This window comes from Carassius gibelio, chromosome A23 (assembly GCF_023724105.1).
Source record: "Carassius gibelio isolate Cgi1373 ecotype wild population from Czech Republic chromosome A23, carGib1.2-hapl.c, whole genome shotgun sequence".
Taxonomy (NCBI): domain Eukaryota; kingdom Metazoa; phylum Chordata; class Actinopteri; order Cypriniformes; family Cyprinidae; genus Carassius; species Carassius gibelio.
In genome coordinates this window covers 17,547,296-17,563,225 of record NC_068393.1, presented here as the reverse complement: position 1 = coordinate 17,563,225, position 15,930 = coordinate 17,547,296, and the positions used below count along the sequence as shown (strand labels likewise).

At 34.9% G+C, this 15,930-nt stretch overlaps 1 protein-coding gene across 2 annotated transcripts in view; it reads right to left on the bottom strand.

Moving 5' to 3' along the window:
* Positions 1-588: 588 nt before the first annotated feature.
* Positions 589-15,930, bottom strand: part of LOC127944772 (segment polarity protein dishevelled homolog DVL-1) — a 31,625-nt gene continuing 16,283 nt past the window's right edge. The window contains exons 5-15 of one of the 2 annotated variants that reach the window (XM_052541012.1): positions 11,257-11,395; positions 10,521-10,620; positions 10,369-10,438; positions 10,042-10,181; positions 7,546-7,622; positions 7,390-7,457; positions 7,187-7,264; positions 6,957-7,091; positions 6,640-6,807; positions 5,997-6,215; positions 589-3,532 (exon numbers count right to left, since the gene is read on the bottom strand). In XM_052541012.1, the coding sequence (XP_052396972.1) occupies positions 2,997-3,532; positions 5,997-6,215; positions 6,640-6,807; positions 6,957-7,091; positions 7,187-7,264; positions 7,390-7,457; positions 7,546-7,622; positions 10,042-10,181; positions 10,369-10,438; positions 10,521-10,620; positions 11,257-11,395 (1,730 nt within the window). In that variant the 3' untranslated portion in view covers positions 589-2,996. The remainder of the gene's footprint in view (positions 3,533-5,996; positions 6,216-6,639; positions 6,808-6,956; positions 7,092-7,186; positions 7,265-7,389; positions 7,458-7,545; positions 7,623-10,041; positions 10,182-10,368; positions 10,439-10,520; positions 10,621-11,256; positions 11,396-15,930) is intronic. The other variant, XM_052541014.1, reaches the window with a different exon arrangement.

The window sequence follows — 15,930 nt, the reverse complement described above, 5'->3', positions numbered from 1 at the left end:
CTGTGAATTACCATGAACTAACAATGAATAACTGTATTTTCATTACCTAACATTAAGAAAGATGAATAAATACAGTAATAAATGTATTATTCATTGTTTGTTCATGTTAATTAATACATTAACTAACATTAACTAATGGAACCTTATTCTAAAGTGTTAACGTTTATTTTATTAAGTATACTTAAGTAAAGTTCAAGTATATTTATAAGTATACTACAAAATATGTAGCAAGTATACAAATATCAGTGTTCTAGTAGTATACTTGTAAGTATACTAAATTGGCCCACTTTGTAGCATATAAAAGTATACTTTTAAATACACAACTAGTTTACTTCTATGTTTTTAGTTTGTACTGCAATTTTGTTTCATTTCTGTCTGCAGTTTTGGTATGAAGTCTAGTTTTAAGAAACTTTTCTGATCACTTGTTCAACATCGAATATATGTTGTTTTACTACTCCAGCTAAACTGGGGATATGATCCCCATCAGAAACTATGCTTCAGAAATGTAAAAATGATACCTTCCACAAGTTTCAAATGGCTACATACACAGACACAACACAAAGTAATCATGGGCCTTGAAAACAATGATGAGTAGGCAGGAAACATCTGTTCATTGAAAATGATCCGGTGTTTTGGCAGCACAAATCATGCAAACAAAACAAAGATGACATCACTTCCCTAAGCTTTTACAGACACTCCAATGTTCTGTTCCAAATAGGAAATACTGGAGACCTCCAAACAGTAAACCAAAACAGTCATTTTTGTAACAAGCGGTGTTCATGAATAAAAAGAAAGAAAAAAAAACTACAAAACAATAGCTGTCCACTTCTTAATACTTAAAAATTTATTTTTCTCAGTTTCATATATATATATTTATATATTTATGTTATCATATTTACAATTTTTTATTCTTCTTTGTGAAGAAACAAAAAAGCAAACCGCTTCCACTGCAATCAGCGTTTCATTCTAAAGGGCACAGAAGTTATATTTAAAAAGTGCTTGCCAGACTCTTACTCTTTTCCTGTTTTGGCTCAGGCAAAAAGGTCAGTTCATGGAACAGGACATTATGAACAAAGACAACACCTCACTACTTTACCAGTAAATTTTACCATATTACATATCGTATCCTTTCCTTTCTACAAAATCTAAAATCATGACATGTAATTGTCAAGGGACTTTGGTTAGCCTATCTGCCCGTTTCAATATCTATGTTATAACTTACAGGGCCTACAACCACTCTACTGTATTAACTGTACAGTGATGTTCATAATACAGTGGTAATACAAAGACAACTGGTGACATCTGAACAGTCAATTAACAGAATCTATGAAAAGCACCTTTTTGTTGTTGTTAAAAATGTATCATTTACATTTAGAGTTCATGACAGATATTTTTGCAACATTTGGCAACCATGAATCTAAAATGAACACATCCAAGCATTACTTGAATAATAGCTTAACACACTACCAAGCTAATGAGGGAATTTTGAGTTGTAGTCTCACAAGACAATACATTCAACAATGTTTAGGGACATTATGATGTTATAATGTCTGATTGTCAACAGGGTTATAAATCTGTGAATTTAAAGTCAAATGCAACTCTGTAAGAAAAAATAAATCATCCACAGCATGGATACATTTAAAAGTACAGACTGTTTCGAGAGCTGTCATGCCAGTTTTCTGGCTTGTAAGCTGTGCAAAGATTATAGCAGCTGCGTAGAAGAAGCAGACAGTCTAATGCACTGACATTCTTGTTAAAAGCTTATTAGTTGTGTTGTTTTGTGTTATCTTGCGCTGCTACTGCAGTACTGTAGTGTTTGTGTCAGAGTCTAAATTAACTCTGCAGTTGTGCTTTTATTTTTAGTATCCTTCTATCATTGAAACAACATAGAATCAACGTTAAAGGAGTAGTTCACTTCCAGAATGAAAATTCTGCCATTTACTCAAAGTTTCTTTCTTCTGTTGAACACAAAATATATTTAGATGTTGGTAACAGAACAGTTGATGGGCACAATTAACTTCCACAGTATTTTTTCGACTGTGGAAGTCAATGGTGCCCATCAACTGTTGAAAATATCTTTCTTTGTGTTCAACAGAAGAAAGAAACTCCTAAAAATGAAAAATCTGTCAATTTTTTAAGTAAAGTTTTAAGTAAAACTAAAGTAGTCCATGCGACATATTGATCAATATATCAATATATAAGTCTTCTGAAGATATATTATACATTTTCTTAACAGAAAGCTAAGCTGTTAATAAATGATAATCTCCGTTTGATTATTACTACTTTTATGTTTTTTGCTTTTTCGTCAATTTGTACCTTGACAGTCCCAGTCCCTAGTCACTCCAATTACATAGAAAAGAGTTGTCAGGATATTCTGAATAAAATATGTTCAGGATTTAAAAAAATATATATATTAAAAATAGCAAGTGTTATTTTAATATTATGTATATGCTGTTATACTATTTATAAAAACAATTTACTAGCTTTTATTTTTATATGTTGTTTTCATTTTAATTTGAACGTTTTTATATTTATGATGTATATAATTACATTATATTTATTTATTACAATAATAAGTATGTGCATTTGTCAGTTATTAATTTTTATATTTCTATATTGCCATTTTCATTTCATTTAAATAATTTTAGGACTTCAACTTAAATGTATTTATTTATGTTAGTTGCCTAGGCAAACTCACATTTTCATTTATATTTTATTTCAGCTTTATTTCAATTACTGAAAACAATTGTTAATAGTTTTAGTTAACAATTACAACAGTGACAGTTTTTTGTTCCACGGAAGAAAGAAATTCTACATGTGCACAAATGAGAGTAAATGACAGAACTTTCAGTATTGGGTGAACTGTCCCTTTAAACGCCTTAAATGGGGCTGTCAGTTTGTACATTCTCTGCAGGGATGGTCAGTAGCAAAAATTCATTAAGCAAACTGCGGGAAATAGGCCTTGTGCTCTGAAAGGGGTTGAAGGCACTCTCTTGTCACATAATATCAATGAAAAATTCACAAGGATTGCCCATAGCGTGTTGAAAAGACTGCCGACTAGCTGTGAGTTCTGGGGGGACGTTTGCTAGCTCCCGGATGGGAGGAGCCCCAGGTGGGCTGTTGCTTGATGTCGCTTTGCGGGCGAGGTGAGCGAGGCAGTACGGAGGGGGCAGACCCGGTGGGCCGTACGAAGAGCCGTGACTTCTCTCACTGTGGGCACACGACAGATGACTGGGCTGAATGAAAGGGGCATGGCTGTAGGTGAAGTTGTGGCTATGCTGCGAGATGCTGTGACACTGGCCGTGGCTGTACCCAGAATGAACGTAGCTGTGGCTGGAGTGGGCCTGACTGGCAGCAGAGCGGCTGTGGCTTTGATGACTCAGCTGACTGGGTGCTCTCTCACCCCTCCTTCCAACCCACATTCCCATTTCTGATTCGCTGCCCCCACAGCACGGTGTCTTATGGTCCTTTTCCCGAGGGGAGGGTCTCCGTCCTTTCCCAGTGCTGGGGTTGGAGCCACTGCTTCTGCTACCTGAAGTGCAAGACAAATGTGTTTGGACAAAAGTAGTATCATTTTCCCCTCACAAAACCATATGCTAACCAGACTCAACAAGCAATGTCAGCCATTTTTTTTCAGGTTACCTGAATTTCGAGCCGTGACAAGCAAATCTTCATTTGCTTAGTTACTTGATTTATATTTTTTCAACTTGAAATCTCATTGAAAAAAAAATACAGCTTCTCATCTATACTACTTTTCAGAATTGCCAAAATATTTACAAATATTCATTATGCATTTAAAAGAAATAAAAATTCCCCAAATCTGACAAGAAACAACATTTAAAAAAGCCGTGTGAACAGGCATCTTCATCTGTGCTCTGATTGGCTGTAATGTTGTTGTGTCGCACCTGGTTAGGACACAGTGTGAGGGACAGCAATACCATGAGGGTACTTAATAACATCGATACATAAACAAAAACCATATGGTAGGATTATGCAAATTCTGTGGTGGAAAATACGTCAGCATTGAAGGTAGGTCAAACTTTTACAATAATACAGTTCTTGTGAATGCAATAAGCTTCAACTCACATCATACAGTATCATGGAAATATTCATTTAAGCTTTTCCTAGTTGATTCAGACTTTGGCAAAAAAAAAAAAAAAAAAAGAGTAAGTGTATTGCATAACATTTTAAAGGATGAGAATCAGTCAGATTCTCATCCACAAGGAAAGTAAAACTGCACATGCCCACACAAGAAACACAAACAAGCAACACAGCTGGGGAGTCACAATGGCCACCCAAATGATTCATATGCCATATGACGACAAACCACTGTAATAACATGATGTCAAAGAGAAAATGTGGGGCAGGAGGACATTCAAATGAGAGTGCTAATCTTACCGGGTTCTCTGTAAATAGAAGAAATTTCCATCAGTCTATTGACGGCCAGCAAAAACAGAAGGAATATAAGAATTACGACATGTTGCCTAACCAGATCTTCCATCTCACACTCCCACACCGAATATACCAACAAGCTCTTCACAAAAACCCTGCACCCCAGTTTCTGTGATGCCACCATATGTTATGCTTCCCAAAGCAACCAAACTTGTGGATGCTGGATCGGTGTTAAAAGTTATTAAGATCAATGACTTTGCATTATTACTGATACACATTCCCAACTGTGTAGTAACTCCACCATGCACATTTACGCAAAAGGTGGCATAGACAGTGTAAATGATTTTAAAAGTCTGGCCATACCACATATATGGAATATCCAAGCGAAAACAGCGACAATGATGATGCTCTGGAAATGGAATTATTAAAAAGAAAATAGTTGGCATCTTGATTTAGTCTTTAACTAAAAAAAAAAAAAAGCTGGGTTGTTTCAACCCAACTTTGGGTCAAATATAGACCAACCAAACTTTGGGTTAAAAATGAAATTTCAAAAAATTGGAACCCAAAACTTGGGTTAGTTCATATATATCAACCCAAAGTTGGGTTGAAACAACCCAGAATTTTTTTTAGAGTGTACTAAAATAGCCAGATTCTGAGATATTTATTCGCCGGCTTATTTAGCTTTTAAAAAATCAATAAATAAAGTAATTTAATTTAAAGAAAGGAAAATTGTAACACTCATATGTAACAATCATAAATATATATTCTCACATAAGTAAATAAATAAATCTCACAAGGCCAGAAATATATGTATTTTTATAAAAATAAAAAAATAAAATTTATCTGTGCATGCTACAGAAAAGGCGATTAAATTTTCTTGTATGCTTTTATATTTTTCTATATTATTTTATTATTCTTGCATTGTCCATTATGCTATTTTATTTACAATAAATCTAATCATTATAAATCTCTCCTTTTAAAATTTTAAAGAGCAATAATACAAAAACACCAGAATATTTCCTTTTTGTGTAGTGTACCTTTAGGGAATATTAGGGAATGTTTAATTATAAACATTCACATTAGAATATAGTATTTTCATGTCTAGCAATGGTGTTAATTAATTGCTATGCATTTTGATTTACATGAGTAACTGTTAATATGTCAAAAAGAAGTTTAGTTTTAAAAAATGTTTTCTGAATGTATAAATGGACAAAAATGAAAAGTGTTCTAATCATGCAAATATGTGCACATAGTGCACTTGTCTTGTGCAACTGATGTCATTCTTGCTGGATGCCGTGTTCATTTGGGTACTGAAAGCAAAACTCAATCTGCTTTAACATATAATAGTATTGAACCTAGTCATCCTACATGCAGATTTTCAATAAATCCACTGATGTTTTCTATTTTACTGTAACAAATTGAATTTATAATACATTTGAGCAATTACTAATGTAACAGTTGTTGCTTAACAACATTAGGCACTCCTGAATCAGAAAGAAAAAGTCACACAGGAAGCTCACGAGATTGCTTGTGGGGACAAGCGTGAAAAGGGGATTTCCCTTTTATTTATTTATTGCGCTCTCTTACACACAAACAACACCTACCTTCACTCTGTTGGCTGCCTGCACTACCACTGTGGAAACTGTGGCAAGGATCCGAGTATCCAGGAGGGAAGCCTGGTGGAGGAGTGGGGTAACCCGGGTAAGGGTAGGGCTGACCGCCGGGGGGCCAGGGGTTGGTTCCTGGTGGAGGAAGAGGAGCAAGACCATCCTGGTCAGAGCCTCCACCACTAGAACCCTCATTGAGATTGAGAGAAGCCATATCTGAAAACAGAACAATTTCCCAATACCATTAAAATGATCTGTATTTCATGTTATTTTACTTTGTAGTGTACTTTATGACTCAAAGCACAAAATCTTTGACTTTAACCTTTAAGCCAGAACTTATCTTAACGTATTAAAAGGTACACTAGCGTTCTAAAGTTTGAAAGAGTTTGGTAATTTTTTTTTTTTTACTATTAGATTTTTATTCAGCAAAGATACATTAATTCAAAAGTGATAGTAAAGACAATCACAGTTTCCACAAAAATTATAATAATCAGAAATGTTTCTTAAGCACAAAATCTGTATATTAGAATGCTTTCTGTAGGATCATGCAACGCCAAAACATATAGTTATGAGTGATATAAGATACTTTTTTCTAGGACTGAAAACTCTTTGTCAACTCCAGTGTGTGTGTTGACTGTACTTTGGCACAGGTCTCCAAAAGTGTAGTAGCACTGCTCCGAGAAGGTGATTTTATTGACTGTGTGTCTCAGGTAGCCGTGCTTCAACAAACTGCTGGCATATTTTCTAGCATCCCGACGGTCCTTGAAGCCCTCCACCCGTGAGAACAACCAGTCCACAACATCAGCCCCTGGAACACAGAGATAGAGCAATGAGAAAAATAACACCAATTACACTAAATTTATAAACCATCTACACAAAACTTGATGCATGCAATAAACTAGGTACAACGTAACTCCAACCCAACAAATTCAAACAACGGCAAATAAAGGAACAAACCGATGACAGCGTTGGCTATAGTGATCTTCAACCACATTCGGTCTCTGATCTCCAGGCCTGAATCTGGTAGCTGCATGACCTTTACTATAGTTGCCATGTCTGTTTTTGACACCGAAAGGGGGAGGTCATCAAACTCTGTGAAATGAGGGAGAAATAACAGGATCGAGCATAAGTATGCCATTCCATTAACAGGTGATCTCCAGGATTCAGGAATCTGACTTTTATTATACCATAATGGGGGAATGGCCCAGAAAGTGCTGTAGTGTGTGAGATCCAGGCAGCAGGGTCGATGGGTCTCACCGGCTCGGCTGAGGATAGACAGACAGCAGAACTGAACTACAATCCGTAATGTGATCCAAAAAATGAACTAGATGAATGCGGCATGGATCTTCATGTCTATAATTTAGCTGCTATAATGATAGGCGATAGGTACCTCTAGGGATGGTGAAGTAGCTTCTAGGAGATGGGTCCCAACATTTCGCCACTGTTAGGCTTATTGGCCTGTAGAGGACAAATGAAACATGAAACAATGTTAAAGAGTGCATTATGACAGATTTAAAGAAAAATTAGGTACAACACCCAATCTCACCCAGGTTTGGAGACGAGCTCCCGTAGAATCCTGACAGCATCATCATTACTCATGTTCTCAAAGTTTACGTCATTGACCTGAGAAAATTATACTTCCATTAAACCTCCCATTATTTGAAGCATTACATATATTTTTCCTATTTGTGGCAATTCTTTGAGGGTTAGCATGCATAAAAAAATAAAAAACTAAATATTATTTTTAGTCCCTTATTTCTCTCCCCCCCCCCCCCCCAAACTCTTACGAGTTAGTTTCTTCTACAGAGCATAAAAGGTGAATATTTGAAGAGAATCCTTGCCACTCTTTTCAATAAAAAGGTGAATGCAAACTAGGTCTGTCAAGTTCCAAAATCACTAAGAAGCTCCATAAAGGTCTCATAAAAGTAGAATAAATTACTTCTATGCACTATACTTTGAAGTCTGATACTATGTGTGACAAACAGACCAAAATGCAAGTCAACACCAACTTTCCTAACATAAGACTAGTATATAGAATAGTAAATCAGGACTTCTTTTATAGTGCATTTTTACTACAAATTCATGTAATTGCATTGGATATTATTAAAATATCTATTTTTATGTTTCACACAAGAAAGAAATTCAAATGAGTTTGGAATAAATAATTACTTTTAGGTAAATGAATTCTTCGTAAGAATGGCTTGGGGGGAAAAAAAACTTGGTCTACCAAACTGCCTGTTTGTTTAAAGGGGTCATATGATGCTAAATGAAGAAGATCTGAAAAAGAAGATATGTAAAGTTGCGAAAATACTTTGTTTGGCTTTCCATTAGCAGGACACACCTAGGAATCAGTGGTTAAGTTGTGTTTACAACACAGTTCAAGAACAGTTCAACTCAATTATTTATTGTGCAGCACATTTGATGGAGGACTGTTTCCTGATCCTGGCAGAGAAGACTACAATGCCGACTGTTCTGACTCACAGTCTGTAAGTATGATTACATATGTAAAAGATTTGTCACTGATGATTCAAATGCAAGTTTTGAGCAGTGTAGAGCAGCAGTTCTCAATTCCAGTCCTCGTGCCCCACTACTCTAGACATTTTGTATGTTTCTCTTATTGCTTCAGACGTTTGTTCTATTCGAACGTAAGTGCCCTGTGAAGTGGACATCACAGGATATTCCGCCATGATTTCAGTTCGAACCAAATGTATAAGTTCCATTCAAAGTGCACTGAAGTGTGCGAGACGTGAATTTAAATATTGTATTTATTTACAGAGGTGTATGATGTCACACTTGTCCTTGTGTGAAGACGTTCCGCAGCGCAAACCTTGAATGAATGTTCCGAAGTGAGGTACACTTCAACAGATTTCCCCTGCTCAGGGAGAAGGGAGCAATGAACACTATGTAGGGACCATGTCAGTGGGAACAGGGTTCATACACGCACTCACTTCTAACCAGCTGATTACCTGAATCAGGTGTGTTAACAGAGAAAACCATACATGGTTTTATGTTTACGTGATGTGGCGCGATGCAAAGCAATGCATAAAAACTCAGTATAATTCATTATAATCCGTAATTATGTCCTCACTGGATGCAACAAATGGCTCGTTTGTAATGAGTTTTATTGTTTTTGTCTTGTCTCACTGGTGTTCTGACAGGGACATGCATCACGGTATGGCAAGCGGCGTAACATTTCCGCCACATGCTTGAGGCATTCGGCCAATCACAAAGCACTGGATAGCTGGCCAATCAGAGCACACCTCGCTTTTCATAACTGATGTGCTTTGTAAAAAACGGTGCATTTCAGAAAAGCGGGGCCGAAGGAGAAACAATAATGTACAGTATGTGGAAAATACCTTTTTTTACCTTAAACCGCAGAAACACATTTAATTACACCAAATACACAAAATGATGTTATTTTTAGCAATATTATATGACCCCTTTAAATATGTGATGTTTTATGGACATAATCCTGCAAAATTCACCTAATAACACAGGGTTATCTCATCATTATGGTTTCTAAATAAGATCACCGGGCTAAGGAAACCCCCACTGTTATGTCAACAAATGACAAAAGACTTGAAAGCACCATTCTATCCTTTGTGGTTTTCCTTTAGCACGAAAGTAAAGGGAGTAGAACACAATAAATCAACAACACAGGGAAGTGGCAAAATAAAATCTTGACAATTCCACAAGTGCATTTAGAAACTAAAAAGAGAAGAGACCAACAAAAACAGGTCAGTTTCAGTTCTGTTAATGGATTCATTGTTAGTGTAAATTATCTATTAAATGTATATTGTGTAAACGTATTCATGCAATAACAATGAGGATATATTTGAGACGACTTTCCTGGTGATAACATTCAATCGGTATTTACCTAATGGAATGACATGAGGGTGAGTAAATGGTGACAGAATTTCCCTGTGAGTAACATTGTGGACACCGGCAATTACTTGAATGCACATTTTTGTCTTCATAAAAGCACATTAGTTCAGTCTCTAACTCCCTCTTGGAAGTGCTTTCAGACTGCTGATTATTATACCTGTAACAGCATGTCTCCAGGCTCAATCCTGCCGTCAGCCGCCACCGCGCCACCTTTCATGATGGAGCCAATATAGATGCCTCCATCTCCTCTGTCATTACTCTGACCCACTATACTGATGCCCAGGAAGTTGTACTTCTCTGTGAGAAAGAGTGATAAGTCTGTTTCCAAAAGAACTCATCTATATTAAGAGCACACTACTAGCATTAAAAAACAAGAGGTTCAGTTTATTAAGCAGGTGGAGTGGACAGATAAGTGAAAAGGGAGAAGGCACAGGGATGGATGAACTGGAAAACGAAAGGACTGAACTAGTGAATAAGTTCTTACCCATGTTGAGAGTGACAGTGATAATGTTGAGACTCATTGTGGAGTCTGTAATACTGCTGAAGGATGAGGACTGTCAAAAGAACACACAAAAGATTAGAACAGATCAAACACTTATATGTTGAGACGTGTACTTGTTCCTCCACATTTCTCACCCTGTCCATTTTGGGAACTTTCTGCCTCCGTCGTCGGCGTTTGTGTCTACGCATGAGGTGTGATGAAGAGCTCTGCTCGGTTGAACTGCTAAGTCTGTGGCTTCAGACAAAACGAGAGGTCACAGCACATATCAACGCTACACTAATGAAGTAGCATGGTTTTATGAAAGTCTAAGTGCATTATTTTGGTGGCCAAACATGATCTACAATATGAGTTCAGTTTTGAGGTCAATTCTCAATTACGTTTTCAATTAAAACTAGTGCCACATCATTTATTTTGAAATCATTACGGTTTAATTCTGACTGGCACTGAAGCACACCCAAAAAAAAAAAAAAAGATAATTTTTTATTTTTAGTTTACTTTAACAATCGAGTTAATATTTAAAAACACATGGTTAATGTAATCTTTAGCAAATCTCAAATCTCATGAACATCCATTTTTCATACAGTACATAAATATTTGTTTCTTATATTAATCATGAATGCATTAACAATGGGAAAAATGTGAGATTAAACATGATTTAATAATTTCAATTGACTGCTAAACCATTATTAATTCTTAATTTTAAATTGTAATTCTTTGGCCAGCTTTACAAATTATATTAGAGTGAAATGTAGTGATGCCATTCGGCAAATAAGTACAGTCATTGTTGGAAAGGAAATGAATCCTGCAATCTGAGCCAATCAAATTCCATGTAATTTTTCCTAGAAAATGAAGCACTGTGTGACGTCTGACCTGCTGGCATCCTCATCCTCCTCACTGTCGACAAAAGAGCTTGATTCCAGCTCACTGCTCATCACTGACGCACTGTCATAGCCAACAACTGAGTCACGATTCACACGCTCTGATTTCAAGGGACCGTTCATACGAGGGACTGAGAGAAAACAAAAAAAGACATTGTGTAAAAGCTGAGGAAGGCGACAGTATAACAAAACTTCAAAGAGACAATACAGTGCATAGTTCTGGGAAAGGCATAACAGCTCTGGATGACAAATGAGATGAACAGAATTTTGTTTTCTTGATGATGGACTTATAAGAACTGTCTTTGTTTAAAGGGAAATGAATCCTGGTCTATTTCAAGGTTTAAAAAAATCTACGGATGAGAGTGCTTTATGCTGAAGAACTGAAAGTTTATGACCTTTTCAACAAGTTATTTCCTTCTAGATACCATCACAACAGTCCAAAACATGCCTGGGGTATACGTACAGAGACAAGGACGAAGCTGTATCTCTGGGAGCCATCACATGTACTGAAATTTCCAAACGATAAGAGTGACCAAAACACTCCAGTACCGCAGCAGTGCTCATTTCAGACCATTACCTTCCACATCAACCACTCTTATGCACAAGTCAATCACAGCTATTTCAGCCAACCACATGTCAGTCTTCACAAAGAGAGGAAGCTCTACTAGTTGCTCTACAAGGACAATGGTATCACCTCAACAAGCAATGGTACAAGCATGTGGCGAGAAGAGCTGCACGCCTGCAGCGGAGGGAAACAGCTTATCAGTAGCCTTCTTTTTCAGAAAGGTTGGTCCACAGGTGGGTAATGCATTTATAGCCTCTCCGGAGTCTTTCAAGGCTCAGTTTAGTATGCATTAGACATTAGGAAAGAGAGATATAACAGCAGATGAAGATGAATTTGCTCAAAATGTGTGCACCAAAACAAATCCCTCTGCATCTGACTTGAGGAGATGCCCTTATGCCTGTGAAGCGCAATATTAATGTAAATGACCAGTATATTCACACTAAAATCCAAACAGGCAATAAAAAAAAGACTAAATGCTTTTTTTAGTGTTTTAGTAAATCTTTAGATAATAGCTTTTATATGGTAAGCTAAATATACTTATTTTAATATAAGCAGATTTAATATAATATAATACTTAATTTAATATAATATAATACTTAATTTAATATATATATATATATATATATATATATATATATATATATATATATATATATATATATATATATATATATATATATATATATATATATATATATATATATATATATATATATATATATACGCACACAAATTATTTTTAATGTTTATTCAGAAATTAAATACCAACAATAATAATAAATTAATAAATAATCTTATTCACATTCATTATGTGTGTGTCAAAAGTTTGGGATCAGAACAATTTTTTATGTTTTTTTACAAGAGTTTCTTATGCTCATCAAGGCTGCATTTATATGGTCAAAAATACAGGGAAACAATTATATTGTGAAATATTATTATGATTATTATGATGGAAAAAAATGTCTCCAGACATCCTATAGAAAATCTGTGGAGGGAGCTGAAACTTCGAGTTGCCAAACGACAGCCAAAAAACCTTAAGGATTTAGATAGGATCTGTAAAGAAGAGTGGATCAAAATCCCTCCAGAGATGTGTGCAAACCTGGTGACCAACTACAAGAAATGTCTTACCTATGTGCTCCAACTGAATTTGTGTTATGTCAACATTAAATATGGCGCTTTTAACAACTTTTTTCTTTGCATAAAACATTAGTTAGAATTAATTATAGGGTCTGGTGGATGTAATATTGGTGGCTCAGCATGGTTAACAGATCAGTTTCTGAAGCTAGAAAACAGATCTTCTGTCTCACTCCTTCTGCCCCAAGGGCACACACTGGTCCTTATTAATCATAAACATATTTTTCATCCAATCACACCCAGCACTTGGGCAACCTTGACAAATCACCCTCTGACTCTGCAGGCATGACAGAACGTGAGCGCAAAAGCAATCAGAATTTTGCATTTGTTGTTGCTGTCATGAAAAGGTGAATCTGCTTTTCTAAACTAAGAGCTAAATAAAACTGCAAAGTGATTTCAGTTAAAACTTATTAAGAACATTAATACAAATCAATAGTGAAAAATAATCAGATTTGTCATATACACCTTTTTTTCCTAATAAAATTACTAATAAAATGTAAATATAAAAGACAAAATTCTGGTAAAATAAAACACAAACATACATTTACACGTACAATTTATTAAAAAGGTTTTTAAGCTCACCAATGTATTACATCAGAAACAATGTAAAAACTATAAAATATTGTTACAATTTAAAATAACTGTTTTCTAAAATATCAAGGTTTTTTTTTTGGTAATGTATTTTGAAATGTTATTTATTCCTGTGATGACAAAGCATATTTTTCAGTGTTACATGATCCTTCAGAAATCATTCTAATATTCTGATTTGGTGCTCAAGAAAAATTTTCTTATTATCAGGGTTTCATATTTTTGATGAAAACAATGGGCTTTTTTTTATATTATAAATAAAATAAATATAAACAATTATTAAAATATATTTTTATTATAAAATAAAAACGTATTGATTTTTTTTTATACACACATTCATATTTTATACATGTGACCCTGGACCACAAAACCAGTCACAAGGGTCAATTTCTCGAAATTGAGATTTATACATGTTGAATAAACAAGCTTTCCATTGATATATGGTTTATTAGGATCTGATAATATTTGGCTGAGATACAACTATTTGAAAATCTGGAATCTGAGGGTGCAAAATTGCCTTTAAAGTTGTCCAAATGAAGTTCTTAGCCATGTATATTACTAATCAAAATTACGTTTTGATATATTTATGGTAGGAAATTTACAGAATATCTTCATGGAACATAATCTTTACTTAATATCCTAATGATTTTTGACATAAAAGAAAAATCTATCATTTTTACCCATACCCAATGTTTTTACCCATACCCAAACTAAGAGCTAAATAAAACTGCAAAGTGATTTCAGTTAAAACTTATTAAGAACATTAATACAAATCAATAGTGAAAAATAATCAGATTTGTCATATACACCTTTTTTTCCTAATAAAATTACTAATAAAATGTAAATATAAAAGACAAAATTCTGGTAAAATAAAACACAAACATACATTTACACGTACAATTTATTAAAAAGGTTTTTAAGCTCACCAATGTATTACATCAGAAACAATGTAAAAACTATAAAATATTGTTACAATTTAAAATAACTGTTTTCTAAAATATCAAGGTTTTTTTTTTGGTAATGTATTTTGAAATGTTATTTATTCCTGTGATGACAAAGCATATTTTTCAGTGTTACATGATCCTTCAGAAATCATTCTAATATTCTGATTTGGTGCTCAAGAAAAATTTTCTTATTATCAGGGTTTCATATTTTTGATGAAAACAATGGGCTTTTTTTATATTATAAATAAAATAAATATAAACAATTATTAAAATATATTTTTATTATAAAATAAAAACGTATTGATTTTTTTTTATACACACATTCATATTTTATACATGTGACCCTGGACCACAAAACCAGTCACAAGGGTCAATTTCTCGAAATTTAGATTTATACATGTTGAATAAACAAGCTTTCCATTGATATATGGTTTATTAGGATCTGATAATATTTGGCTGAGATACAACTATTTGAAAATCTGGAATCTGAGGGTGCAAAATTGCCTTTAAAGTTGTCCAAATGAAGTTCTTAGCCATGTATATTACTAATCAAAATTACGTTTTGATATATTTATGGTAGGAAATTTACAGAATATCTTCATGGAACATAATCTTTACTTAATATCCTAATGATTTTTGACATAAAAGAAAAATCTATCATTTTTACCCATACCCAATGTTTTTTTGGCTATTGCTAAAAATTTACCCCAGTGACTTAAGACTGGTTTTGTGGTCCAGGGTCTCTCTCTCACACACACACACACACACACGTGCACACACACACACACACGTGCGCCCACACACACACACACACACACACACACATATATACATAAATAAATGCATGTGTGTGTTATTAATAAACATTTAAAACATGAATTCTGACTGAACGGTTTATCATGACAGCTTTCTGGGTTTAACAGCTGCATGACCTGACACATTTCTTATACGTTCTCCACACCGCACAATTACACGACTGCTCCAGACACACACATGCTAAACAAACAGATGCTGTAATTCAAAGAAAGACCCCAAAAAACACAAGTACAGTGTGGATCACAACCATTAAATCAGTGTTGGGAACTAACTTAAAGTACTGACACTACAGAAGCAACTCTGTGGGAGTCTGATGTCTCTAACAGACAGTCGTAAACACAGAGGTTCAGCAAATATCCATAAATCATCAGTATCTTCAGCAAGCACACAAACACACACCTCCATCTGTCTCATGTCTAACAGTTTCACTGCTAATGAAGCGGCAATAATTAATGCACTTGGCACTAGTCAGGTGCAAACAGCATGAAATGATTCTAGTGGACAGAACTGGAGGAGCAGCGGGGCTTCCACAAATACATCAGATAGATGTGAGAAGGAAACAATGCGCTATCATGATAATCTATACAGTACGGGGCTGAGGAAATAGCTTTCAACAATG